Source organism: Corvus moneduloides, chromosome 5 (genome assembly GCF_009650955.1).
Source record: "Corvus moneduloides isolate bCorMon1 chromosome 5, bCorMon1.pri, whole genome shotgun sequence".
Taxonomy (NCBI): Eukaryota; Metazoa; Chordata; class Aves; order Passeriformes; family Corvidae; genus Corvus; species Corvus moneduloides.
In genome coordinates this window covers 24,703,300-24,729,595 of record NC_045480.1, presented here as the reverse complement: position 1 = coordinate 24,729,595, position 26,296 = coordinate 24,703,300, and the positions used below count along the sequence as shown (strand labels likewise).

The 26,296-nt window shown below is 39.0% G+C and overlaps 1 protein-coding gene across 1 annotated transcript in view; it reads right to left on the bottom strand.

Annotated features, from left to right (window-relative positions):
• Positions 1 to 21,372, bottom strand: part of GRXCR1 (glutaredoxin and cysteine rich domain containing 1) — a 37,303-nt gene extending 15,931 nt beyond the window's left edge. The window contains exon 1 of the mRNA XM_032110391.1: positions 20,926 to 21,372. Coding sequence (XP_031966282.1) covers positions 20,926 to 21,372 — 447 coding nt within the window. The remainder of the gene's footprint in view (positions 1 to 20,925) is intronic.
• Between the last annotated feature and the right edge of the window lie 4,924 nt (positions 21,373 to 26,296).

Below are 26,296 nucleotides of genomic sequence, written 5' to 3'. Positions count from 1 at the left end.
GTTTTCAAAAATGTATAGCATTTAATGAAAAACATACTTTTCATCAAGTCACTGTTTATGAGAAAATATGCAACATTCTTTGGATGAGATGGCTGAAGATTGAAGACCTGTGTTCTAGCAAAAACTACAATATTTGCTATCATAACCACACAGAACAATGCTAATGGTGTTGTGGACCAGTCCATTCTGTCTATTGGTTGTCTGGTTCAAATTAAAGTTTTAATGCTATCTTCCCAGAAGAATTGATTTGCTGGTCATAAGATCTCTTCCAACACACAGACTTAATCTACCAAAGTAAAATGTTTTTTCTTTGGCAAGTAAGATCTGTTTACGCCTACTGAAGCTGTTGCAAGCAGTCCCCAGTCGTGGCGTGTACTCTTGGTATGAAATCACATCCCTTACATGTCACTGTTTGCAGTCCATCCCTTTATGGGCTCTCACACAGAAAAGCACAGTGCACACATAATTTTGAATTTACACTCTCTCTTAAGTGCTTTACTACATTAAGACTGCAGTACTGTTTGCATTGCCTTCAAGGACCCAGCACTACATCAATATTCAGTAAAATTCAGAACTTTATTAAATTCAGGAAACTGTGCATGTTAGAAAAGCTCAATAGAATGAAGACTGATTTCTGCAACACAGCACTCATACACTCAAGTCAAAGCATGTACTGGCCTTGTCTTGAAATAACACTATACTTTTTCTTATGCAGTTTTGGCAATTAAAGGGGGTATAAAATGTAGGACTTGTAATCTGTGACCCCTTAGGGCACTGAAATGATATCTCCAGTTGCCATCCTCATAACTATCAGCAAACTGGGAAGGTCCACCAATACCAATTTACATGTGAGGCTACCAAGAGCTGCGCTCCTAAACAAGGTAGCTAGAGAGTCTGGGACACTCCCAAAGAGACGCTAGCTTTGCTTTCTCCAAAAAAGTGGTCAGGTCACTGTTTTCCTCAGGCTTTAAAACAGCACAAATACTTGTGTGGCTTTTTTCGGGCTGTGCATTGTAACTCACTTCATCCACAAACAGCAGCTCTAAGAATACATCAGTTTCCAAAAGCTGTGTAGGAGCCCAGGCTCCTCTACCTGTCATAACACAGGACATGAGACATGCCTTTTGTCCCTGTTTGCATTTCATAGGGCTGGATAACTCTGAGGAGCTGGGCACAGTTACAGAGAAGGCCTATGATCCGGCAACAGCCTAAATTCTTTGATCTTCTAGCTCCTGGGCAATTCTTGTCTCTCTTATCTACACACACAACATATACTGCTGTTTGTAAAATAGTGCACTTTTACCTCCTGAAGGTTGACATCCTCAAAATTGTTCAACTGTAGAGTAAAATAGATACAGAATGCAATTATACCTCAGATATTGGTATAGCATATTTATATCTGTAATTCATTTGTACTTTTCACTGTGTGTCAATGTTGGGGATGTCAGAGGAAATAACAAAAGTAATAACAATATTACTTGTGATATTTATACTGTTCCTTTTATCCTAAAATCACTTGGCAGTATACTAAAAAATGAAAATACAAAAGGAAGTCTTTCCATCCTCTGACACCATGTATATGTGTGTTGTCACCATTTCTGTTCCTCAAATAATACCATATAACATCGCATCTCTTTTTCTGCCACTTCAGACTTCTCCACATATCTTCTGCACAGAGTGCTGTTCATATATCGGGGATATCAAAGGGCTTTGATTTCGAAGCAGAAGAATACTTATAATACCACAGCAAAGGAGTGCAGGGCATGACCTGGCCTCTCCCTGCTCTTTGAAATGCTTCAGCTATGGTCAGGTTCAGAAGGCACAAAGACTACAGCTGAGCTCACCTCCTAGCGTCCTTGCTGCTGCTCATCCAGCACACACTCATACAACCAGGTTACAGCCTGCTCACAGGTGACCTGAGCTCCGATAAGAGAACAGGTTATCTGCCCAGGGCTCATGGTCTCTGTGAGACCCTGTATCCTCTAGAGTCAAACTGTGTGATACAGGTCTAGCACTGACTCTGGCGTAAGAGCAGCTCCTGTTCAACAGGGCACAGCAATGCTGTGAAGTCAGCTGGGGCAAAATTTATTTAAAATAAATGAGAAATATGTTTAAATTAGTTGAAAGAAGATCTATATCTGTCCACATCTAATTGGATTTTATTTATCAAGTGCTGAAAGTTCTATCAGTATTTTCTTATTAGTGTATTTATGCCATTCAGTGTATGATGGGATAAAATGAAACATTTGATAATCAGAAGCAAAAGATGATCCTGTGATTAAACCTAACCTAGTCTGCACTTCTCCTGGGAAGAAACACTGTAATGTAATTCTTGTTTCTCTTTTGCTTGCTCAATCCTTATTTCCCTCTCTCCTCATATTTATCAATTTTACATCTCCAAGAAATTCTTCTCAAATAGAAAAATGAGAGAGTCTCTGAGAAGAGTCCTGGAAATGTTACTCTGGTTTGTAAGAAAGGACAAGCATTTCTTTGTCCTGCAAGGACACTCCTCACAAAGATTGAAGGGGAAGAGGCAGGAGCTACTGACAATAGTTTTGTTCTCAGCAGTTTAGGTGAGGCACAAGAAGCCAAAATAAGGAGTGTCCAACAACCTCCTTTCACATTGTGCAGTTCTTTGAGCTGTTCCTGCATTCAGCAGAAGCCAGACAAGATGTACCTAGACTGTCCTGTGACATTTATATGAAGCCGCTTCAGGTAGAGACTCCTGTGTGGGGAATAGGCTAAGAGAGGTAATAGCTGAGCTGTTACTATTATTTCAAAACCCCTTAATTGTTGCAGAGATCTGTGTGATTCAATTTGCTAGTGTCCCCTTCCCCTCACATTAGCCTTATAAAGACACCAAGTAAAATACAATATTATGGAGCAAACATCAATAAAATATTAGAGCCAGTCACATCATCCCACAGGTAATCTTTTTGCCTGTAAAAAGTTGCACTGCCAATAACTTTGAAATTTCCATTATCAAAGAAAATCATAGGATCATAGAATGGTTTGGGTTGGAAGTAGAACTCGAAGACTACCTAGTTGCACCCCTCATGTTATGGGCAGGGACACATTCCACTTGACCAGGTTGCTCAAAACCCCGTCCAGCCTGGCCTTGAACACTTCCAGGGCTTGGGCTTCCACAACTTTTCTGGGCAACCTGTTCCAGTGCCTCACCACCCACAAAGTAAAGAATTTCTTTCTAGTATCTAATCTCAACCTACTCTCATTCTGTTGGAAGTTATTCTCCCTAGTCCTATCACAACATTTTTATGACTTCTTTCACATCAGAAAAATCCAACACAAAATTCAGTGTAGTACAATTTTCTTAACTGCATTAGCCAGAGAAAATTATTTCAGAAAATTTTCATCAGCCATCACAATCACCATACAAAAATAATATGCAATAATTTTCTTAGGAAAGACAGATTCAGTTCTTTTCCATTTACAGCAGGAATCTCCCAGTGCAGCATTGAGGCAGCAGTGAGAAAATATCTAAGCCATGGTTCAGCAAGGCATATGATAACTTTCCCCTTCATTTTCAAAGTGTGCTGTGGGATCTCACACCAAAATAGACAATTGAAACCTCATATACAACCTTTCAGCCTCATTATGATCTCTCCTACAAAATGTGTCTCTGTAGCCACATACTTCCTGGATTCCTTCAAATTAGGAATTGGGTGTTGTCCCATTGCTTTGATTCCTTTGAGCATATCAATCATTGTAAACCATGGAAAGAATTACTCTAGGATTATTATTTTATATCTATTCATCTGACTAACAATACAGATACATTTCAAGGTCTTTAACCAGTTCTAGCTGATAACCAAGATTCAGCCTTGTAAAAGTAAATGTGACAGAGAGAATGCTCTGTCATTCACAAGGCATTCACTAAATAAAGTGAATGAAACAGCAGTATTTCCTAGAATACACTAGGCAAAGGGAATTTATTTGTCATTGAGAAGGTTGACTGGAGGTATATTCATAAATTTATTTGCCATCTCTTGGAGCACAATTCTTTGAGCATACATTAGTGACTATTCACCTGGATAAAGTTCCATGGGAGCTAGTGTATGCATTTTACCAAATACAGCGTTTTCTTGTCAGGTGACCAAAATGGTCTCAGACCACATGGGAAGTACACTTGCTTTTTCTGACATTGATCTTCATCTTCACTGAGAGCTTGAATGCTTCTCAGCCTTCAGTGGCAGGGCCATGGCACATTCCGGCCTTGTCTTTTCATCTGTTAGTTCAGTAACCGTATTTTGTCATCTCTGAAACAAACTGATTGCGAAAGGAGAGAGTAAAGAAAGTTAATGATTGCTCTGATGCTGTTCATCAAACAGCCTGTTCATATATTACCCTCTTCTTCCCTCATCAATTCATTTAAGAGCAACAAGATTTCCTGTACAAGAGGAAAGGTGCTGGCATCACTTTACTTGTAAACACAGTATTTGCAAAATGGCTCCTTTGGGACAGGAAACAACACTAGACCATAAAACTTTTCTTTCCAGCAAAACAAGCTAAGTTTTTCAGTGGGGAAATGCTGCTGTTTCTAATAAGTAGCTTTTTGCTTTTCATAGGTGTTTTATAGTATATTTAATATGAACATTCTTAATACCTACCTTAACCTATGCAGAATACATCATTGCCCAGAGAAGTTGTGAATTCCCCATCCATGGAAGTGTTCAAGGCCTGGCTAGATGGGTCTCTGGGCAACCTCATCTAGCAAGTGGCATCCCTCCCCATGGCAGGGGGTTGGAACTGAATCATCTTTAAGGTCACTTCCAAACCAAACCATCGTATGGTTCTGTGGTTCCACACGGTGCAAACTCCAATCGGCGCCTATCCTAAAAATGAATTTCCTTTGGCATTGGGTTATGCCATATTTCCCCTCTGTGCCTACTCTGTATTGCAAGGCTCATTGTAGTGTGCTGTAATCTGGCATCCAACCAGGGAAATATTTGTTTTCCACAGGTGCAGTGCTAGTAGGAGATTTATAAGCTAATGTTCCTGATGTTTGATTATCTGCTATGTTTGATGAATGGCTTTCAGCTGAACAATCTGAGTGGCAATATAAACATTTTTTCTTTGTTTGATGTAATCATTGGATCAGGAAATTGAAACCCATACTTCTGCACAATTGTGTTACAGTGTTATAGGTTATATCAGCTCTCTGATTTGCTTCTTGGGTCTTCAACTGCATAAAATAAATGCTGATTAGAAGTGTTTATTAAATTTTATTACTGCTTCTTAAGAAATAGACTGTGCCAGTCAGGTACAGATGAAGAGCTGAATTCGGGAAAATTGAATGGTAAAAACTGCACAAATTTTGCAAAACTTCAAATTCCCTTGTGGTCAGAACAGTAGTTCTGGTGGAAATGACAATACAGTTTTTTCTTTTAGCTAAAAAAGTTACAAAGAAAATTCACCATAATATGGGGTTAAAATATAGGTATTTTTAAGCTGTAATCAAAAGAACAGACAAAAGGATTTATCTTACTGTTGGTCACCAACAAGTGTGGTTGAAGTACAGTGTTAAAAAACCTCCTACATACTCCCGTTAATCTGTCTTTGCCAAAATTTCTGAATTCAAGCTGTAATTGAAAACACGTTTCCCTCATCCCTTTTTCTTTCTTTACTTCAAAGATCTGATCAGATTGCAGAGTAAGCTTCCCTTTCCCTCCAGAAAGCCTGATTGTTCTTTATCTCTCTTCCACATCAAATTCATTAATTTTAAAATAAGTTTTAAAATGAATACACAATTTTGCCAGGCCTCCAGGAGTGATTTCATTTCCTCTAATGCTGCCAGCATGTGGAAGCCTCTCTTCTGCTGCTACAGTAAATGTCTGATCTATGTGAAACTAAGGGGACCCAGCTTTTCAATTATCCCAGTGAGGGTTTATGACTTCGTTACATCAGTGAGAAAGGACAAGGAGAGAGCTGAATTTCTTTGGCTATTTTCAGCTGTTTATCTGGAGGAAGTTTACTGAAGACTTTGCTCACAGAACAGCAGCATAACACTTTACGCAGTGTGCCTTGGACATGAGTAAGATACAGGCACTTTAAAGTGGCTGGGAAATGTGGAAGTAAAACTAAATGTGAAAGTAAAAATTGTTCACAGTTTATCATTCCTACACATTTTCTGTGTCTACTAACAGATGACACATAGTTAGAGAACAGGCAAATTTGAAGGTCACTGTTATTTCAATGTACCTTGCAAACAGAAACGAATTAATGTAAAAGAGGGAAAATAAGACTACAGCATGTCACCTAAGGAAATGCTGCTATCGCTAAATTAAAAATGTATGGCTTGAGCTGCATAGCATCTGCCTACCTGAAGCTGTGCCTGTAAATAGTGTGGAAGACCAGAGAACTGAAACAATGGATCACAGATGGGTCATGAGAATAATGTTAGTATTAATTACACAATTCTAAACAAATTTCAATCCCCAGAAATCTGAGAATAAGTCTCCGTTCTTAGAAGATTTGTTCTAGATTACATCATTTAATTTCCTGCTGCTTAACAGTTACGAGTTACCACTTGGTGATAACAGTTATATGTGGGAGTATGAAAAATAATTATTATTCAACAGTTGATCAGTGTTTATTTCATTTCTATCTTTTATCGCTAGCAACAGGAATACATAGACTGAGTAAAATGAAAATTGAACTTTGATAAATTGAAAATTTTCTCAAGTTTAAAAAATATTGTTCAATTTTTCCTTTTTTTTTTTCTTCTGGGCCTTTCTGTTTTCTGGGCTCTACTCAAAACAAGAAGGGTTGGAAATAAAAGGAGGGGGCATGTAGGTCCATTTGAAAGTGTTCTGTTTAGCACTTAGTGTTTGGTCACTTGACCAAAAAGGACCTTTAAACACTTCTAGAATTGTTTATATTTGGATGCATGTATGAAATACTTGATAAATGACTAGTTATTTTTCTGACATAATTATTTTTGATACCACCAATTCACATTTTAAGCTACATGTGGATTTCTTTCTAATAATATTAATAGAATTTTTAAAATATGTTTCATTCTCTTGGAAGGGAACGTTTAATTCTACTACATACTCAGACTTTGGTGGTAATTCTACTGGTTTTTTATGTACCATTTCCCACGATGACACCCTGACTTGTTAAAAAACAAACACAATACATTTGCTTGAAACAGCAGTTGTGGAGTTCAAATCCTATTTTCTCTTCTCATGACCAGCTTTTCATTTTGCTTCTTATTTACCACAGTGTTCTAGATGTTTGAACCTATGTTGTCTATCTGGGGACAATCATTGGCCAGCTCATGTCCTCTCTGAGAATATTCTGCAAGTAAGGATGGCTTTAGTCAGGAGTGAACTAGAACAGGACTTGATGAGAATAGACAGATCAAGATGAAAGTGTTTGCTATCTCAGACTATGTGAAAAAGTGAGCTAACAGCATGGCTCTGAGTGAGTCCTTGTTTGTGAACCCTGACCCCATCTGTCTGTAATCACTTCTGCTTCATTCAGTAGAACATTTCATGCTTCAGAGCAACAGGCTTGTGTGATCAGCAGCAAATGGCTGCCATGAAAATTACAATGTCTACTCTGGTCCATTTCTTTTAAACTTGGCAGCAGCTTTGGAATACCCTGTATAGTGTTCTCTGGCAGGCAGATGAAGTTTAAAAAAAAGCAGATTTCTATCCCTTCCCTCTTTCTCTTTGCTCCTCCCTTTCACCAGTTCCCTACTCATTCTTTCTAAAATATTCCCTTGGCGTCTTTAGACTGCTGGAGAGACTGATAAATGCTAATAATAACATAATAATAATACATACATACAGGGATCTCTGACTCATTTTACATTTAAACGTTGCCAGGTGCAGTTAACTCATGCAGTGATCCCCTTTATAGTTCCCAAATGTCAGTTAGTTTGGTTAATTAACAGGCATTAGAGGTCTATGAAAACTGTATTCTAGTCTGTTGAGCTTCTTACAAATGCCATTCATCATATTTCTGACTGGAGAATGAAACTGGTGAGATCCTGCTTATGATATTTCACGGCTCTTCCTTCTTTGTCAGCTATGCTTTGTGTGGTAAGTGAACCTGTTTTCCCAACACTTACTTTCAGTATACCAGATAGGAAACAGCACAATAGTCCATTACTTATTATATTTGCACCAGTGTTGCAACTGGTGATTCTCCTAGTGCTAGAGAGAATCAGCAAGTAAAACTGGTATTCAGGAAAGCCCTAATCAGTTACACTTAGCTCAATCAAAAATATATTGCATTTTCATTGAAAAGTATTTCAGACTGTCATGGATTAATTACAGCCTAGAGTCAGTCTGTCATATATAACAGAACTCCTCACTCAAAAAACAACTAAAGAAGGTAATAACGTTAATGAAATAAGTGTCATTCTCAACTGCAATCATCAACAGAGAAAATTGAAAAATTACTATCAATTCTTCACAATTAACCTTCTTAAGCAATAAAATGAGAGGACAGGGTTAAAAAAATTCTGGTTTTGATTTGGGATACAGGGAGTTTTTATGTTCAGCAGATAATAAGCTTTCTGTCAAAAGTTATTTTATCTTTTACTGCATTTCTACAAATGGAAGCTGAAATGAGATTCACTAAAATCTTGAAACTCTCAAGGAATGTTGAGCAAATCAGAGAAACCACCACCCTCCCTTAATTTTCAATGCCAAACATCTGACAAACGATGTACTTTTTCTTCCCTGACACCTTATACAACTTGAAGTCTAGCTGAAAATGTTACTCGTGGGTGGAGATAAAAACAGGCTATTCTGTAAAGGTTGGAGTTGTCATTTGCACTACACAGTTAAAGAAAAGGACAACCATTTGTCAGGTGGACACAAAGCATTATCTCACCTGGGGTCACAAAGCACTCAGCAACTGGTAATGAATTCTGCACAGACCTTTGAACGAGGCAAAGATCAAAGTTACAGTGGGATTGGTGCACCAAAGTGCTGATTCAGTCCTCACCTCTCAGAGAGCCCTATCACTCAATTTATGGAAGTGATGCAAAGGAGTATCTTGTAGTTATAGCACTACTTTGTTCTGCATTAGCACTGAGTGATGAAGGACCTTGTTTCCCTGCTGTATTACTTAACCTAATTGGAACTATGCTCTCAGCTATCTCATTACTTAATAATACCTAGATATTTGGTACCTTCATCTTCAAACCTTGAGTAGTTAATTATTACTTATATACTCAATATCCATTTTTTAAATTAAAGATCCATCTACATTGCACACTTAAAGAGGTTAATTTCTTTTTTAAGCAATAGATTTTCAAAAAAGGCAGAGAGCTTGAGATTTTTATGCAGATACAACTCCTAGACAGCATACCTAAACCAGCTCTGACCTAGAACAGCCTATACTGTCACAGCTAGCCTTGATGTATGAAAGGGGACAGGTGACTCGTCCACCAGTTCCATGTGAGCAAAATACAAGTCAACTTCATGAAGCAGAATTATAAACTTCATTGCTGGAAAAACACTAAGGCGTAAGCTTCTGTTTTCTTTCGGTTTTTAACCACGTAGGTATAATGTCTGGAAATCAGAATATAGCAGGTTGTATGGTTTATACCAGGTCCTAAACCTGTTGGTCAAAATAGCCACCGAGTTAGTTATTCTGTATATATCACATCTGCAGTTGAACTAATGTTTTAGCAAGGTCAGTGTAAGCAGCTTTACATTCTAGTCTGATTCAGGATTTCGCCCAGAGATGTGTATTTTTTTAAATAAAACAGAAACTCATGTTCATATAATCATACTTTTCATATAATAATGTTCTTACAATGGGGCTATATCATATCATCTATATCATGTCATAGAGTTAAATGTGTTCTGCTCAAGGAGTAAGACTACAAATGAAGAAGCTGAGATTATTAAATCATCTGTCTGCTTTTCTTTTGGAACAACATTTCAATGGCTTCTTTGCATAGATATCATTTAATACCATGTAGCAAGAACAATCAATAACAACATTTATTCTAATTTCATATCATGTCTTCAAACAATGCTGAAACCCCCTACTTGATTGCACTTCTGCCAGCTGAATAGCCTGCCAAAATGAGAATTGAGACAGCATAAAGAACAGGTCAGAAGGTTCACTAGACAGTTCTCCATTTTGGAAACCTCTTGCTGTTATCTGTTGTGTCTTCAAAAGAGAACTGCTGGAGCAGCTGATGATGAAACCACCTGGGTGAAGGAACTACATTATTCAAGTCTGTTCCCACTCACAAACAGCTAAAAAAGCTCCCCATAGTATTAGTTGCCTACATTCAGCTGCAAATATTGGCCAGTAAAAGTGTCCTTCCACCCCACAATCTTCCACATGAGGATGCACAAGAACATCACTCACCAAGCAGACCACTTTGCAAAAGGCTTGACCACCCAGCAAATACAACAATAGCTGTCATGGCAACATTTTGCCAACAGTTAGATGAACAGAATCTATTTCCTGAACAAGTCATTTAGAAACTGAGCCTTTTAAATCCTTATGACAAGTTTAAGTTTGAACTTGGAGGGTCTGAGTAGGTGCTTATATTTTTGAATCATTGTGGAATTTGAAAGAACAACCAGATTTACCCACTGCATGAGTGAATCCGATTGAAACCATCATAGAAGGCATCAGCAGGACACCTTTCACTAGACCAGGTTACTCAGAGACTCATCCAACCCGGCCTTGAACACTTCCAGGGTTGAGGTATTCACAACTTCCCTGGGCAACCTGTTCCAGTGCCTCACCACCCTCACAGTAAGGAATTTTTTCCTAAGATCTAATCTAAACCTACTGTCTTTGAATTTGAACCCATTCCCCCTTGTCTGTCACTACATGCTCTTGTAAAGAGTCTTGCCCCATCTTTCCTCTAAGTTCCCTTTGGACTGGAAGTCCACAATTAAATCACTCCAAAGACTTGTCTTTTCCAGGCTGAACAAACCAAATTCTCTCAGCCTTTCTTCATAAGAGGGGCCTGATCAACTTGGTGGCCTTTCTCTGGACTTGCTCCAACAGGACAATAACCCTCCCTCATTGAAATCCAGAGGTGACACAGCACTTCAGGTGGGGTCTCACCAGAGACCTCATCAGCCAACACCTGGAAAGGGAAGTTCTCAAGGTACGGATTATGACCTGTGACAGGTGGAAAGAAGCAATAATGCTTAAAGCTCTCCTTTTTCACTGTGTCTATCAGTCTGCCTCTTAGGATATCCTCCACTTGAACAACAATGAAATGTTTCATATTTGCTTGCAGGGCTAGGAGGGAGAGTCCTTTGCATTTAGGTATAGCAAACCAATAGCAAGACATGAGCAGCTGGGCAGGAAAATATCACATTTTCTTTAAAAAGCTGTAAGTTCTTTAGAGACTGAGTTCTTTCTGTCTTACAGAATGTGCAAGGAGAAACACATTTTTCTTAAATAACAGTGTATGACTCCTGACAACTCCCAGTAGTTTTAAAGCTTGTTAGATAATTAGCAATCAGTAATATTCAAAACAAGGGTACTGAGAGTGAATTTCAAAGAAACTATTCTTTGCCTTTGTAGCAGCATTGGCTGATTTGTCAATGCAGCTCATAACACTGCATGGTGTTATAAATGTGTGCAAATATTGGCCAGTAAGGCTTTTTATATTTCTTTTTGAGAAATGGAGAAAGAATGAGTCTGTGTGTGGTTTTACTGCAGTATAGAAGACATACTTGTCTGACATTGAAGGATGGTGTCTCTTGTTAAAATTCCAAAGCAAAATGGTACTAAGGCTGTTAAAATGCTTTCCACAATTCATACTAGCAATGAGTGAAGTTTTTCTGTCTTCTTTCTTGCCAGGCGTGAAATGAGTCTCTGCCTCAGTGAATCCAGCTGCTCATCTGTGACCATTTCTGTTGCTTTCTATGATGGAGGCTATAAAGAGTTGTGCTGTGACAGCTTCTCCACAATATAACTCCTGCATCAAGCAAAACCACAAGATTTCCTGTTTGGATGGGGAGCTGTAACTTTCCAGCTTCTTTTCAAAACCAACATGCTGGGGATGCTGTCCTATTTATTATTCCTCTTGCAAGCTTTGGGAAAATTCACTGAGGTTTGATTTTCATGTTTTGTACTACCTTGCAATGGATGTTGCAGCCATTAGAAAGGTTTTCATGCATGAAAGCTGTACTCTTTTCTCTCTGGTAGCAAATTCCATTCTGAAGAACGTTTTATTATATTTCAGCTACAAAGTTATGGTACCACCAAATGTTGCAGTCACAGGCTAAAGTTCTAGCCAAAAAAAAATATGATGTCTTTGACCATTTCTTTCTTTCAAGCTGTTAATCATGTACCTTGTTTTGGTGCAGTATGTAATAAACTGCCAACCCTAGTAGACAAATATCACAGCAAGCTGTTGACAGAACAGAGCAGTCTAGAAACACAACATCTGTGGCACATATACATTGATATTTCCTAGCCTGTGTAAACCTACACAAATCCTAGTATTTGCAAATCCTAGTTAAGAACTGAAACAGTTTTGAGATCTGCAAACTAAATAATGGGATTTTAATGCACTTAACTTGTTAGAAAACTTTTTTAAGTTTTAATAAAGGAGCTGTTTTTTCATCTTCATTATTACCATATTTTTTGCAATTGCACAGCTGTGCACTCTGGTGACAAATTAGCCCAATGTAGCCAAATATTTGCTTCCATGTTTGTAAAGTTTTAAGTAAAAGATACTTCACCTAAGACACTCAAGTGCAATGAGGACCCTTAAATATTTGGCTGCAGAGTAATTTATTTGTGCACAAAATTAAGGGTCAATGACCAAGTATGATGATAGGAATTAAGCAAATAGGCAATTTATTTCATCCTTATGTGTTCTACAATATTTGTATTTGCTGTGTCAAAGGCATGCAAAGATTATGGGGCAATGAACTAGCAGGCAGCCTGTTTTACCATGTCAAAGAAAAGTGAATAGCCCCAAATTTTCTTGATAGTCCTAGTTTTAAGAATACTTCAAAAGATATTTTCTCCTTATTTTCCTGCTGAGTTACCAAATTGAGCTTCACAGATGGCAAAAGACAAGAGCTATTGCTACTAATTAATGATTAAGGCTAATCAGTTCATCTTTTTCATCTCTGTTGTAAGAGGCCAATTCAGGGGGAAAAAAAATCTTACTCTTAGAATAAGTAGAAAAAAATTATGTACTAGCATCCTAAGATTTTTTTGATAGGCTGCTTGCGTAACATGACTCTTTTTCAAGTTAGTTTGAAGCAAGATGAAGCATTTTCCATGGTAATTCAAAGGCTGAGCACCTTATTGAGCAGGCCCCCAAAGGGACATTATGTAAGAGTCCCAGAGCAGTACATAGGCTCAGACCTACTGCTCATCTGGTATCCCAGGCCATCTACCAGACAGATAATTAAAAGTAAGAGTCTGGAAAGTATATATGGCATTTCCTACTAATACTGTTTCATTTTATGACTATTTTCAGATCAGAGAATTTCCTGAGGCCAATATGACTTAGGAATCCCACTTAGTACAACCAGGAAGCCTTTTTCCATTTGGCATTTGCATTTATTCTTTCAAAAAGAAAGAAAATCTATTTTTAGATTAAAAGAGAGAAGATGAAACAAGGTGGCAGAACATCATAATTTGCAATCTCTCATGTCTTGAATACCTGATTCAGTCTCCTCCCTACCTCTTTTCCCTAACAAGCAAGTCACAGGCTACAAGCTTTTCTAGGATGCTTCTATGCTGGAACAATGTGATCCCTATAGTGCTTAAGAGAAAATGGAAGGGGAAGGGGAAGGGGAAGGGGAAGGGGAAGGGGAAGGGGAAGGGGAAGGGGAAGGGAAGGGAAGGGAAGGGAAGGGAAGGGAAGGGAAGGGAAGGGAAGGGAAGGGAAGGGAAGGATGATGCTGAAGAGCACAGTAGTATTTGCTATGGCAAGTTGAGAATCAGCAAGCCTGTGTTCTACTCCTGCTCCAACAATTTATTCTCACTATCTTGTGACTATTTCAAAGTATATTTCCCACCGCTGCCTCCTGCAGGCACAATTCATAACAAAGCAGCATCTGTTTATGTGTAGTTTGTGTAGGAGCTGAGGCACCAGGCATGCTCATGGAACACCTACTGCATGAAGCCATGCAGGTGGGACAGGCAATGGAACCCTTATTTTACAGATCCCATAGGACACAAGTAGTAAGTAACTGTCAGGTCCTGTCAATCCGGAGATGCTGAGGCATGTGGCCAAGGCAGAGAATTAGTCAAATTTTCATTAAGGAAAGGCTCTTGCCGCCTTTGATGCAAGGGTACACCAAAGAGAGATTTGGAGAATCTTGGTTTTGGAGCTTGATGTCTAAGTCCTTCCTCACAGAGGACTGTGAGTTTTTTGAATCCATACCTAAAGTCTTGATTCCCTCTAGTACTACATATTCTGTGTACACATAGTCACTGCAGTAATACCACAGCTTCCTTGCTGTGCCCTTTCCCATGCAAGGGACGAGGCGTCTCAAGAACACTGACCTCATTTATGGACACTTCACAAGGATCAAGATCTTGCTCATCACAGCAAGACTAATTTTGAGGCCATGCAGTGCACTGGAAGGTTGGACAGATGTCCAGTACATGCTGGTCAGACTGCCAGCATAAAAGCCTATAAATTTTTTTCTTCAGTTATTGATTCAGTCTCAAAAGAGTAATACATTTAATCACAGTTTTGTTGGTAAGCTTCCCAGTGTTGAGTGTATTGAGAAGTCAAGACATCCCATATCTACAGTTTTTGAAAATGAGACGGGTAAGTCTCATTTTTAACTCAAAACTTGTATATCACTTCCAGAGGTTTAGATATTTAAAAGTCTATTTACTGATCATTTCAAGTCTATGTCAAATACATTTCAAGTCCAACAGAAGCAAATCCTAAAATGTCCTGAATAGTCTAGTAATAGACCTGTCTGACCTCAGTGCTTTATAGCTGATTTCTACAAGAACATGTGAACAATAAAAAACCAATACCCTAAGTACTGGCCAAATCCAGGTTCCAGTTAAAAGCTCACAGACCTGAACATCTTCCTTTCTAATTCAGTGTGTCTGCTCAGATATCAGCTCCGGAAACCACTTGTTTTAACTGTGACATGATCAATGGCATCAGATGAATCACTGTCCCATGCAGTGTGGTCACAGATCAAAGCCCTTCTGAAGGTACAAAGCAAGTGGTGAAGGGATGCTATGCCCATCCCAGTAGTGATCCAGTTGTCCTTCTAACTCTGAATTTTCTTTAACAAGCGAAATCCTGCTTTTCATAATCACTTCATCCTCCATGTCATTACATTTTTTCCTGTTCTCCAGTGGATTTCAGTGTAACACTGTTCAGTAATTAGTCTTCCAGACTTGCTAATATTAGGAAAATACACTGGATGTTTCTACCTCAGATACCTGCAGCTCACTGGGATTTATCTTTATCAATACAAGGGACATTACTACAACAAATGATCTATGCAAGCAATCCAGTCCATTGTTTTCTCTGGTGGGCTATGTCCATTTGGGAGTCACAGAGTAGTGTGTATGGAGGAGAATATGAAGGCAAAGTTCAGGAGAGTTTTTACAATCTTTGTCCAGTCCTAGAAGAGGATGTTGAATTCAAATAGTCCAATGATTTCTGGAGTGCCAGCGCTGATCATCAGCTGATCAGAGAGGAAGAGAGTATCGTGACTTCTCCAGTGAAGGTGCAGATCTCTCTCTCGTCTCCCCAGACTTTTGGGGATTGTAGCGATATATCCTCCAGAGGCTGGAGTGGTATACAGCATGCCATCCACCCTAAAAACCTTTGCTTGTACTATGACACAAGAAACTTTCCTTAACATCACTTTTTAGCCTCTGTCTTCTTTGGAAGATGGTTGGTTTTCCTGCTGTATTTCACTTTATTTTGTCTGTGGTACTAGCTAGCCCTATCAGTTTATAAGCTCTACATGTCCTGCTGTGTATTGACTTTTCCAGGTCACCTACAAGTAAAGAAATATCAAAGTGCCCTTAACCACCCCAAAATCCCTCCTCTTAACAAACTTCCACATGATTCTTTATTCTTTCCCACCTTTCTAAACATTAATGAGCTCATTCTACATCAGGCTGAATAATGACTTGCACTTCGCAATCTTAAAGGTGAGCTCTACCTGAGAAACTGCTTGGAAATATTCTAAAGACTGAGTATATTATGTCTGACTCTTCACCCATATCCTCTCTGACACAATGCTCACAAAGACATTCATCAGGTCTGTTAACCAGGCCTGCCCTTTTGCAATAGATGTCAGCAAGCCCTGCCTGAGAATGAGGTCTGTGGCTAATTTAGCAGAACGTGACCTTTCAGAGGAGGCTGGAAGGCCAGTGGAGTGTGTAAGTATGGAAATGGAAGAAAAATACCCATGCTGAAACAGTGGAAAATGAGGAGAGACCTGTGTAAAACCTTTGGCTGAGCTCCATTACATTGCACATTGGGATGGAAACCCGGTTTGGCGTACAATAATCATTGCACTCCCTAGTAATATATTAGACAAACCAAGGATTTTTGCTCTATGTGACTCGGAAGCCATCATAGGAATGGCTTAGTCACAAAAATTGGTTGTGAAGAGAATTGTATTTATTTCAAGGAAAAAAGAACTATTTCTCTACTACTTTTTACATAAAGATGCAGGAAATATTTATACCCATTTGCATTTAAACAGTATTGTGATATTAGAAAACAAAATTTCTGATAGTGTTCTGAAATACAACCACAATTACTTCAGATAAGAAGGGGCTTATGCTTCTGACATAATTGGCAAGTCATGTCCCCAGCTTCAGAGCTGCTGACGCTGTCAGTTTTAGTGTCTCAGCCAGAGAAAATTTATACCAAGGAGATACATGAACGGGGAGACTGGGAGCTCCAGCCCCCTCCTGCTTTTCAGGATTTTCAGTAGTGTGTGTTTCTCACAAATAAAATGTTCCCAGCTGTCTGACGCCTGTATTTCCAGCAATGTGGGAGGCTACCCCCAGGCCCAGGTTAGGTGCTAGTGGAGGCTGGGTGATACATGTGGCTGTCCCTGCCCTCCACCAATGACCACCGTTGACCTCCCTCCCACTTTCCCCACCCAGAGCGGTTGTTATGTCAACACCCATCATCACCCCACCCACCGCTGTCTCACCCCGACAGGATGTGGTTGCTATGTCAACAGCCTCCCTGTGGCATCCACCCCAAGGAGGAAAAGGCTGGAGGGGTTGCCATGGAAACCATGCTCTCCTGTAGCCTCAATAGAGCTGGTCTCTTCCCCACCTTTCTTCCCCCAGAATGTTCTTCCATGAAGCTGAGACAACCCCTGGATGTGTCCTGCTCTGTCCCACATTCCTGCTCTGTCCCACATTCCATCCCCATGGCTGTGTTAGCCCCAGCTGCCACAGCTGCTCCCACTCACCTGGCAGCAGCTTCACCAGCTGTGCAGGGATGACCTGTGGGACACCTTTCACTGTCACAGCATTGGAGCAGCTCTCCTCTGGGGACACAGACAGTCCTCAGACAGAGTAATGTGAAGGACTCAGCTTCTCAGGGAACAGTGGAAACGAGACGTCATGGATTGAGAGGGTGAGAGAAGCACTCAGTGCGTGACTGTGGGAAGATGTAGCAGGGGACACACATCTACTAGATATACGTTGTCAAACCAGGCTTGTATCATATAGAAACAACCAGAAACACCTTTTCTTCTAGAAATACTTCCTGTATTACATCACTCTCTTAAAATTGAAAAAAAGCTCCAGAAGGTGTGATTTTTTTCAGATAAGTTTGTGGGAAGAAAGCGTCTGAACCAATTCTGTAGAAAGGCTGTAGTAAGAAAATGTGTAAAAAAAATTCAAAAATCCAAATATTTCCATAGAATATTAAAATACATGAGTGCTTTTAGCACAGGTACTTGAACAGACAAAATCAAAGGTCTTGACTGCACAACATAACGAAGCCCAGTTAATGAATCCATGCTTATCCCTAGAATATCTGAGCAAAGTGATTTGCTTTAAAGGATCTCTCCTCTATCACAGGCAGCCTCTAGGGATTTGGGGAAATAGTATATTAGAAGAGTTTGCAGATATAGTCTGAAGAAGCAGAATGCTGATATTACAGTAAAAAAACACCCCCTAGTTTCAGGGTCACAAGACATTCACACACACTCGGTATTTGGCTTCTTACATACACATTTTAGTGAGGAAGTGATATAGTAAATACTAAATAAGAAGTGTTTGCATACAAGAATTTATCACTGCCTAGAATACGGGATTGTCAAGAGCTCATATGCATACTCTGAGATTAAAAATACTGACTTTGACACTAACTCTGAGAAATGCACAACGAATTCATCTCATACGAGTTCCTGCTGCTGAAACATCAAAAGGGCAGAGATGGACTCTCCTCAGGGAGGGGCATTCTCCTCTTAGCTATTGTTATACATCTGCTGCTGCTTATCTAAGAGAAACATATAACTGAAGATGACCTCACATAATTAAGAGGGTAACTTAGAAACTTGCCCAGATAAGGAGATTTTGTGTTTTACCTGCTAATAAAGACATCTTTCTATATTACTAAATCTTTGAAAGAAGAATGCTTGCTGTTCTCTAACTGGTATTACAGCTCAATTAATTGTCTGGAACATGCTTACAGAAAACTAGAAATCATTCTCTAATCTCTTTCTAAAGGCCATTATTTCATTTGTAATTGGACGGATTTCAATCATATTTCTCATTAGGATAGAGCAGTTTCAAATCCATCTCAAAGCCAACCTTTGTGTTTTGCTCTCCTCTGTGCTCACCATGTGGCATACACAATTGGCTCACAGTATGGCATAAAAGACATGCAAACCCTCATTCTTTTTCACTAGACTTAGAACTTTATCTCTGGGGAAATGGGAAGTTGAGTAGAAACCTCAAACCATTATATTCTCTGTATTATTAAATATATGTCTTTGATCCAGTAGGTGCTTAATGTAAGAATATACAGTTATTTTCAGAAATCACTCATCTAGACCTGCCTTGGAAGAAGCTTCTCAGTTCCACATATATTTTCCTCATCCACTTTGAAAATCTGCCTTTTCTTTTGGACTTTACAATGCCTGTAGCAGAGAGTTCTTCATAGTAATGCTGTATGAAAAACGTTGGTTTGTTTTCATCTGATAATTTAATTTTTCCCCTTTCTTCTGCAGTAAAATATTGTCAATTAAAAAAATCCTTACCACCTTTTAAACCACTCATTCTTTTACAGGTTTTAATTAAGGACTTCTGTGGTAGACTTGGATACATGTAATTTTCTGAAGTTATAAGATGGATATGCCTCCTTTCAAGAAAATACTTTCTCCTGGCAAAACACCTCATGGAAACAGCCCTGGTCCTAGCATTAACTCTGCTAGAAATACAAGAAGCTTTGCAATCAAAGTACATTGATTTCAGTCCATGGGCTTTCCTGAAGAACTTCCAATCTAAAACTGGGGACAGAAAAAGCAATATGGCAAGGACACTAATTAAGGTGCATATGTCTTCAAGCAGATCTGTTTATCTAGCTGATTCAAATTTCTTAGCTTGGTGTTACTGATGTAGTAGAAGACAGCTTTCAGAAGGGAATGAGGTTAGTGTGGTGAAATAGTGTACTCTGCATAATGAAATAGCACAGAACAGTGGCATTGAAGCTAGATAAGAACCCAAACATGCCTCAGTTAATACTTACAAATTCAAATCTACTTAGAAAAAGTGAGTTTGTTACAAATTTTACCAGAGTAAGGAATTAAGGACAAACTCTTCTTTGAGCAGCTTGGGAGAAAGCAAACTACTTGAGTGCTGTGTGATGTGACGTAAAGAACAAAAATTAACAGGCGATTCTTCTCTGAAACTTCAACTTCTACAGGAACATTCATATTGACAAAAAGACTGTTAATTTAGGTACCACATAGAGGATAAATTCATATCCAGAAGCAAGAGAATGTTAATCTATTGCCATTTATTAATGTAATATGAAATTACCTCATTTCAAAGTAATTTCAAAATGCAAAAACACTAGTTATTAATATCAAATTCCCCATGATTTAAAACTGCATAAAAGTTTTAAAATAATGCCCTGAAGCCATCACAGGATAATTTAATTGAAAAGCGTAATTCTGGATTCTAAGGACCTTGAGAAAGAGTCTGGTTGCACACTTGTTGCTATCTGTGTGAAGATTAATGGTTTAAAGGCTTGAATAGCATATATAGATAAATTATACATATGAGATAAATATTTTAGAACTTTTATCTTAATTTTTCTGAAGGCCTGTGTTTCTCTGCCTAAGGCATTAGTGTGGCATATACTGTTTCAAATACAGATATTCTGCTCCTTCTACAAAATAGATAGAAAATAGATAAAAGAGACCTCCGACTAAGATTTCATTCCCCTGAAATTTTCATATGGGAAAACCATCATTGCTGCCACCCTGCACCTAATTCGATCTACTTTGCAGGTTAAACAGAATGGAATTTGCAAGTATACATATTTACATGTAGGGACAGCAGATAACATCGTAAACTCATTAGACTTAATACAGCAGGAGTGGAAACATGACACATCCCTGTACAGGAGACCCGTATGGATCTCCAGAAAAGCCCCAGTTAAATCCTCTGTTACATTTCTTTCCTAATCCATGCATGGGAAGCACAACACACATATTTCTACTCAGCAAATATTGGGTCAATTTTGAAGAACAAAGTTCACAGTCAATATGGAGTGCGGAGCTGTTTTGTACTAGAAGGACCAGTGTGCCTCTCTTGTGCAACAACAGCAGGTGGATAGCAATGGGAACGAGACAGAATATTGAGAAATCCAAAATGAGCGCAGTTTGAAGAAAGCAAAGAATAATGTATGGAGTTAAAAGGGACAGAGAGAGGGCTTACAGACAGCAGATCTGCATCACCTACCTGAAATACTTTTGCCAAATTGTCAAAAAGGGTTTGACCAGCGCTGACTTTATGCTTGACTCCCCTGACTGTGCCATTTTTGCTGAGGATGTTGACTCTCTTTGTACCAAATCCTTTCTCTTTAGTGGCTCTGACTAAAATGAGCAAGTCATCCTGCTCATTCTCATTTTCATCACACTCCGACCCTACGTGTCCATTCTGCTGCCCATCCACTTCACTCAGCCGGCTGGTTTGGTCAGTCTCTGAGCTACTGGCATACTCGGAGTCCAGAGAGTCGGCAGCCTCCCCATCAGCGTACACCTCCTTCAGCACCCGCCCGCTGTGCGAGGACGCCACGCGGAACCGAACCTTCCTGGCCAGCCTCTCGCTGTCCGCCTTCACCTCGCTTTTAAATGTTGCCTCTTTCATTGATATGAGCAGTTTGCATTGTTCCAGCGTGGTGCCCATTGCATTTGCCAGTCTGTCACACTTAACAACAATATCAGCGCTGTTTTCTGTTGACAGGGGTTCTCATATTAAACTGAAGAGGGTTCCCAAGAAGCCTCTGTAGTTCTGCAGTTAATAATGGATGCATTTGTGCTATGGTTACCTTTAAACTAACACCTGTAAAGTGATCTCATTAATTAAATATTAAAAAGACATTGTGTACTTTTTAGCACTGAGGAAGAAAGCAAGAAAGGGAGAAATTATATTCATTGATTAAAATAAAAATTCAAGCTAAGGGAAGAGGAGAGGAGAGGAGAGGAGAGGAGAGGAGAGGAGAGGAGAGGAGAGGAGAGGAGAGGAGAGGAGAGGAGAGGAGAGGAGAGGAGAGGAGAGGAGAGGAGAGGAGAGGAGAGGAGAGGAGAGGAGAGGAGAGGAGAGGAGAGGAGAGGAGAGGAGAGGAGAGGAGAGGAGAGGAGAGGAGAGGAGAGGAGAGGAGAGGAGAGGAGAGGAGAGGAGAGGAGAGGAGAGGAGAGGAGAGGAGAGGAGAGGAGAGGAGAGGAGAGGAGAGGAGAGCCCAACAGAGTTCAAGAAGCATTTGGACAATGCTCTCAGGCGCAAGGACCTCTTGGGGCGTCCTGCGCAGGGCCAGGACTTGGACTTTGATGATCCTCATAGATCCCTTCTAACTCATAATATTCTCTGAGTCTGTGATTCTGCAATAAACTAATCAACAGCAATTACGCAAGTTTATATGAAAGTAGTTTGATTTGCTAAAAAAGGCAAAAAGGAAGAGTTTTTCACAAGATCTACAAAGTCAAAACTGTTTATGTTCATTGCACCTGGGGGGAAAATCAAAACTTCAGCACCTGAATCAATGATGAGCACAGTTCTTTCATCAAAACACTTAACTTCCCTACCAGTCAGACCTCATTCACCAAAGTCTGCTATTTTTGTACAACCTTATGGAGATTCAGCAGGGTGCTTTGACTTGATGGTTTTCAATGCTGACCTTTTCGCAGACTGGCAGAGTGGTGGGAAGCAATTAGTCAGAATTTGTTCCACAGAGTAACGCAATGTTATTAAATAAAACTGAGCCATAGCTAGGCTAGTACCACACAGCAATCACAGTGTATGTTCTGTTTTGTCAGGGACTGGGCAAAGCAATCTGAACAAGGAGTAGGAGAAAGCTAATTAATTGAGGTGTCAAGGATCAACAATGAGAAGTAGGGTAGCGTGGATTCATCCATGGGGAATCACATTGCTATATCCTAGCAAATCACAAGTAGCGTTTGCCATGGTGTTTAGCACTCAGCTCTAGATGTAAAAATAACCAACCCACACTTGAGGTTTCTGCCCATGTCTACTCAATATCGTGTAGTAGCGCCTTAAACCCCCAAGCTGGTTCTGAGTTTGCATGATGATTCCTACTTACAGTGCTATTTCTGTATTTTCTCCATTTAAAGAAAAATGCAGCATCAAGAACTCAATCCCCTTCTCACTTTCCTGACAAACATTCCCTAGACACTCTCTACAGCTTCATTTTTTTCTCTAGGTTCATGAATATTGAATTGCTTCCTGAAGCCAGTGACCCCTCGATAGTGTAGGCATGAAATGAGTCCCTAGATCCTCAGTCAACCCAGAATGGTAATGCCTGCAGTCACGAGCAGCTGCAGAGCTTCAAGCATCAGAGACTTTCTGGTCAAGATTTCAGGCTCAAATCTTTCAACAATTATGTGGGAGTTACTGTGACTTTAGTTCAAACAAGAGTGACGAAAATATTGCTCTTCAGCCCAAATGAAATCACGATTTTTAAGTCTGAAGTCTAAAATTACTTATTTCCGATCCACAAAATGGAAACACAATGATTAGTGGCATTTCATAGCACGAGTGTTTGCCACACTTTCCTAAATAAGATGACTCACCATATTATTAACTACTACAATTAATACAGAAAAAATAGGTAAAAATAATAAGTTACAAGAGTTAAAATACATTGTTACTTATCTTTCAAAGAAAAGAAACATCTTGTATCAAAGTCTGTACTAATATTGAATGCAGTTATAAGATTTTTTGTGAAATTCCTTTGAGGAGGAGGATGCTGAATCACATTGATTGTGTCATAGCCACTTGCCCACAGGAGTTTTGACAAGAAATATAGTTCATTATTACTAAAATGTGACTCAGAACAAAGAGCATTCTGTAGCAGAATGAATATTTCAAAGTGTCTTTTACGGAATTATCCAAACAGGGCTGCAAGATACCTGGAGAAATTACTTAGTCTGCTACCTATGCCAAAGTTAACCGTATCGCACTGTTTCCATGATTATATAAGTGGCTTGGAAACCTGGAGTAATTAAATTTGTTAATTAATTTTTATTTAAATAATACAACCCAACTGTTTTTCTATTAATTGCCACATATTAAAAAATCTGAGCTTCTATAACGAAAATATTTTGCACAAAAATTTTATAGTATTTTTTTCTTCTACAATTGCACTATATATCCTTTAACAGAAATCATTTTACTGCTGTTGCAGGCAATGAGGAAACTTGTATTGTCTGGAGTGCAAAGAATTTGATGCTACCTGAGTGACTTAAAAAGTTAATGTAGTGTTGAATAAATGCAGAATTAATCAGTACCCCATTTTAAAAACATTCCAAATACTGTTCGCATCTTGTTCTCTGTTAGTAGGAAATCAGCTTGTTGTTTAGTTTCGTGGCAATTCCATTATTCGCTGGGAAATATTTTTATGTCTGGTTATGACAAATAAGAGACTCTATGCACAATTTTCTCTGCAAAAAAAAAAATTAAGTGAGGTGGAGCGTGCCCCTTGACAGAACCATTTACATGCATAAGATTCCATCCTGATGTTCCAGCTGTGGACCTTCTGTGAGCAAATATGTGACTTGGGGGCTAAGTGCACATATCCAGTAGTAAACAGATTACAGACTCTAAGCAGGTTGTATTTGTGACATAAGACATTTGAGAGTTCAAAAACCTGAGATGTACATATTTGTACCATCTGCCTGGGTGTATGCTCTCAGCAGCAGAAAGGATAAAACTTGACTAAGCATGTCTGTCCCTCCTGTAGACTAAAACTGTATTAAATGCTTAAACTAACTCAATTTGTGCTGTTTGATGCTGCACCCTGCCAACTGTTAAATTTCTCTTTATCATTTTTAGCTTCCCTACACGCCCTTCTTTTCATTCAAAGGCTTATTTCATTTAGTGAGCAGTATCTATTAAAAACTAACGTGGTGGGATTTTGCAGTAATGAGATATTTCTTGTCCATAATTATTACTCTTTCTGAATCATTTGGCTGTTGTTAGATTTTGTTTCTGCTTAGTTTGGTTCTAATGTTCTGCCACTGAATAATTTGAGGCCAGGGGGTCCAGAAGCCATAAAGTCAAAGCACACAGGAAATAGAGATCTCCCCTGAACAGAGAAGCACTCTGTTAAAAAGAACAGCAAACACTTGTAAATTGCCTCTTATGTGACTTTGTTTCATTTCACAAGGAACTGGACCAAGCCATTACCCTGATGTTGTCATAAATAATATGACTGCCAACAAAATCCGCAGATTTTATCATGTTCAAAATATCACTAAGTTGAAAGGAACAAAGAAGATGATGTTTCTGCTGGCTGTTGGCTTCTGATGCTTCTGCTTGACACAGAACTAAGATACCAGTACTAGATTAAAACCACATGGCAAACTGAAAGACAAATATCTACTCTGAGACTGACACCTGAGAATTCACACTCCATGAAAGAAGGTACCTGCAGAGGCAACTCATCACATCTTTTATCCATGACAAAGTAGAGGAAATCTAGATAATAAACTTAGTCTCAATATTTACCTCTTAAATCACTGATATTAGGTCATATGAGCCAAAGCCTTTAATACTTTTAAAATGAAAAAACGAAGCTGAAGTAGCAATCACATTATGCCAAGTGAGAGCTGTATCAGGAAGGGGGGAAAAAGGAGCAGAAGGGAATAGAAGGAAACTCTAATCTCATTTATAATTCTGATGTAATATCTTTAATATATGGGTAAATCTTGCTGTCAGAGTTCATCATACATAAACATATTTCAATTTTCTGCAGCTTACACAAGTAGACAATCTGTCCTAGGTGTTCCATTTCACTAAGTTTGGAGCACTACCAGATTCACCTCAGGAAAGAACCACAAATCAATAACATTAAACTGCAGCAAAATTTTTTAAAGAGTATCTAGATATGTATTAAGCAGCAAAGATTGTTTGCACTTTGCTGGAGAAGTGTAGAGTGTGCTGTTTGAAATGACTATAAAAATGTACCTTGTGACATTCCCATGGATCAGAGAATAAAAGGTATAAAAAAATAACAGAATTTGTAGTATTCAAATAGCAGCAAAATGGAATGTGAATCATGAAATGAGACTTCAGGAGAAAAAATGCCACAAAAAGAAATTATAGGCTGAAATCAACAACTGCCTTCTTCATTTCTGAACACATGATCATTTTAATAGACCAGTCTACCCTGTGATAAAGCATTATATGCTCTGTTTCGATGCACAGTGTGTGCAGGGCCATTTTGTGTGATGTATCTGCAGGATAATAAGTATATATAGCAAATCTGTAGGCTGACTTGATACCATCCACACTGGTGTCATTCATCATTAGACAGATGGTATGAATTCACAGTGACAAGTCTTGTGATACTAGGTGGTTTTTTTCACTCTAAAAAAGACTGTTTGCAACTGTCCCAAGCTCTATTACACTGGTAGTAAGCAGAAGCATATTCTGTAATCTCTAACTCTTAATGCAAAATTAGCAGAGGAATCATCAGGACACAGATATTTAAAAGATCTGGATTTCCCACCTGCTGTTGGAGAGCAGGTGTTTTGGTTTGTAAAAGCATGTGTGGTAAGCTGAGTTTGTTTATTTTGCTACAAGTAAGTAAAAT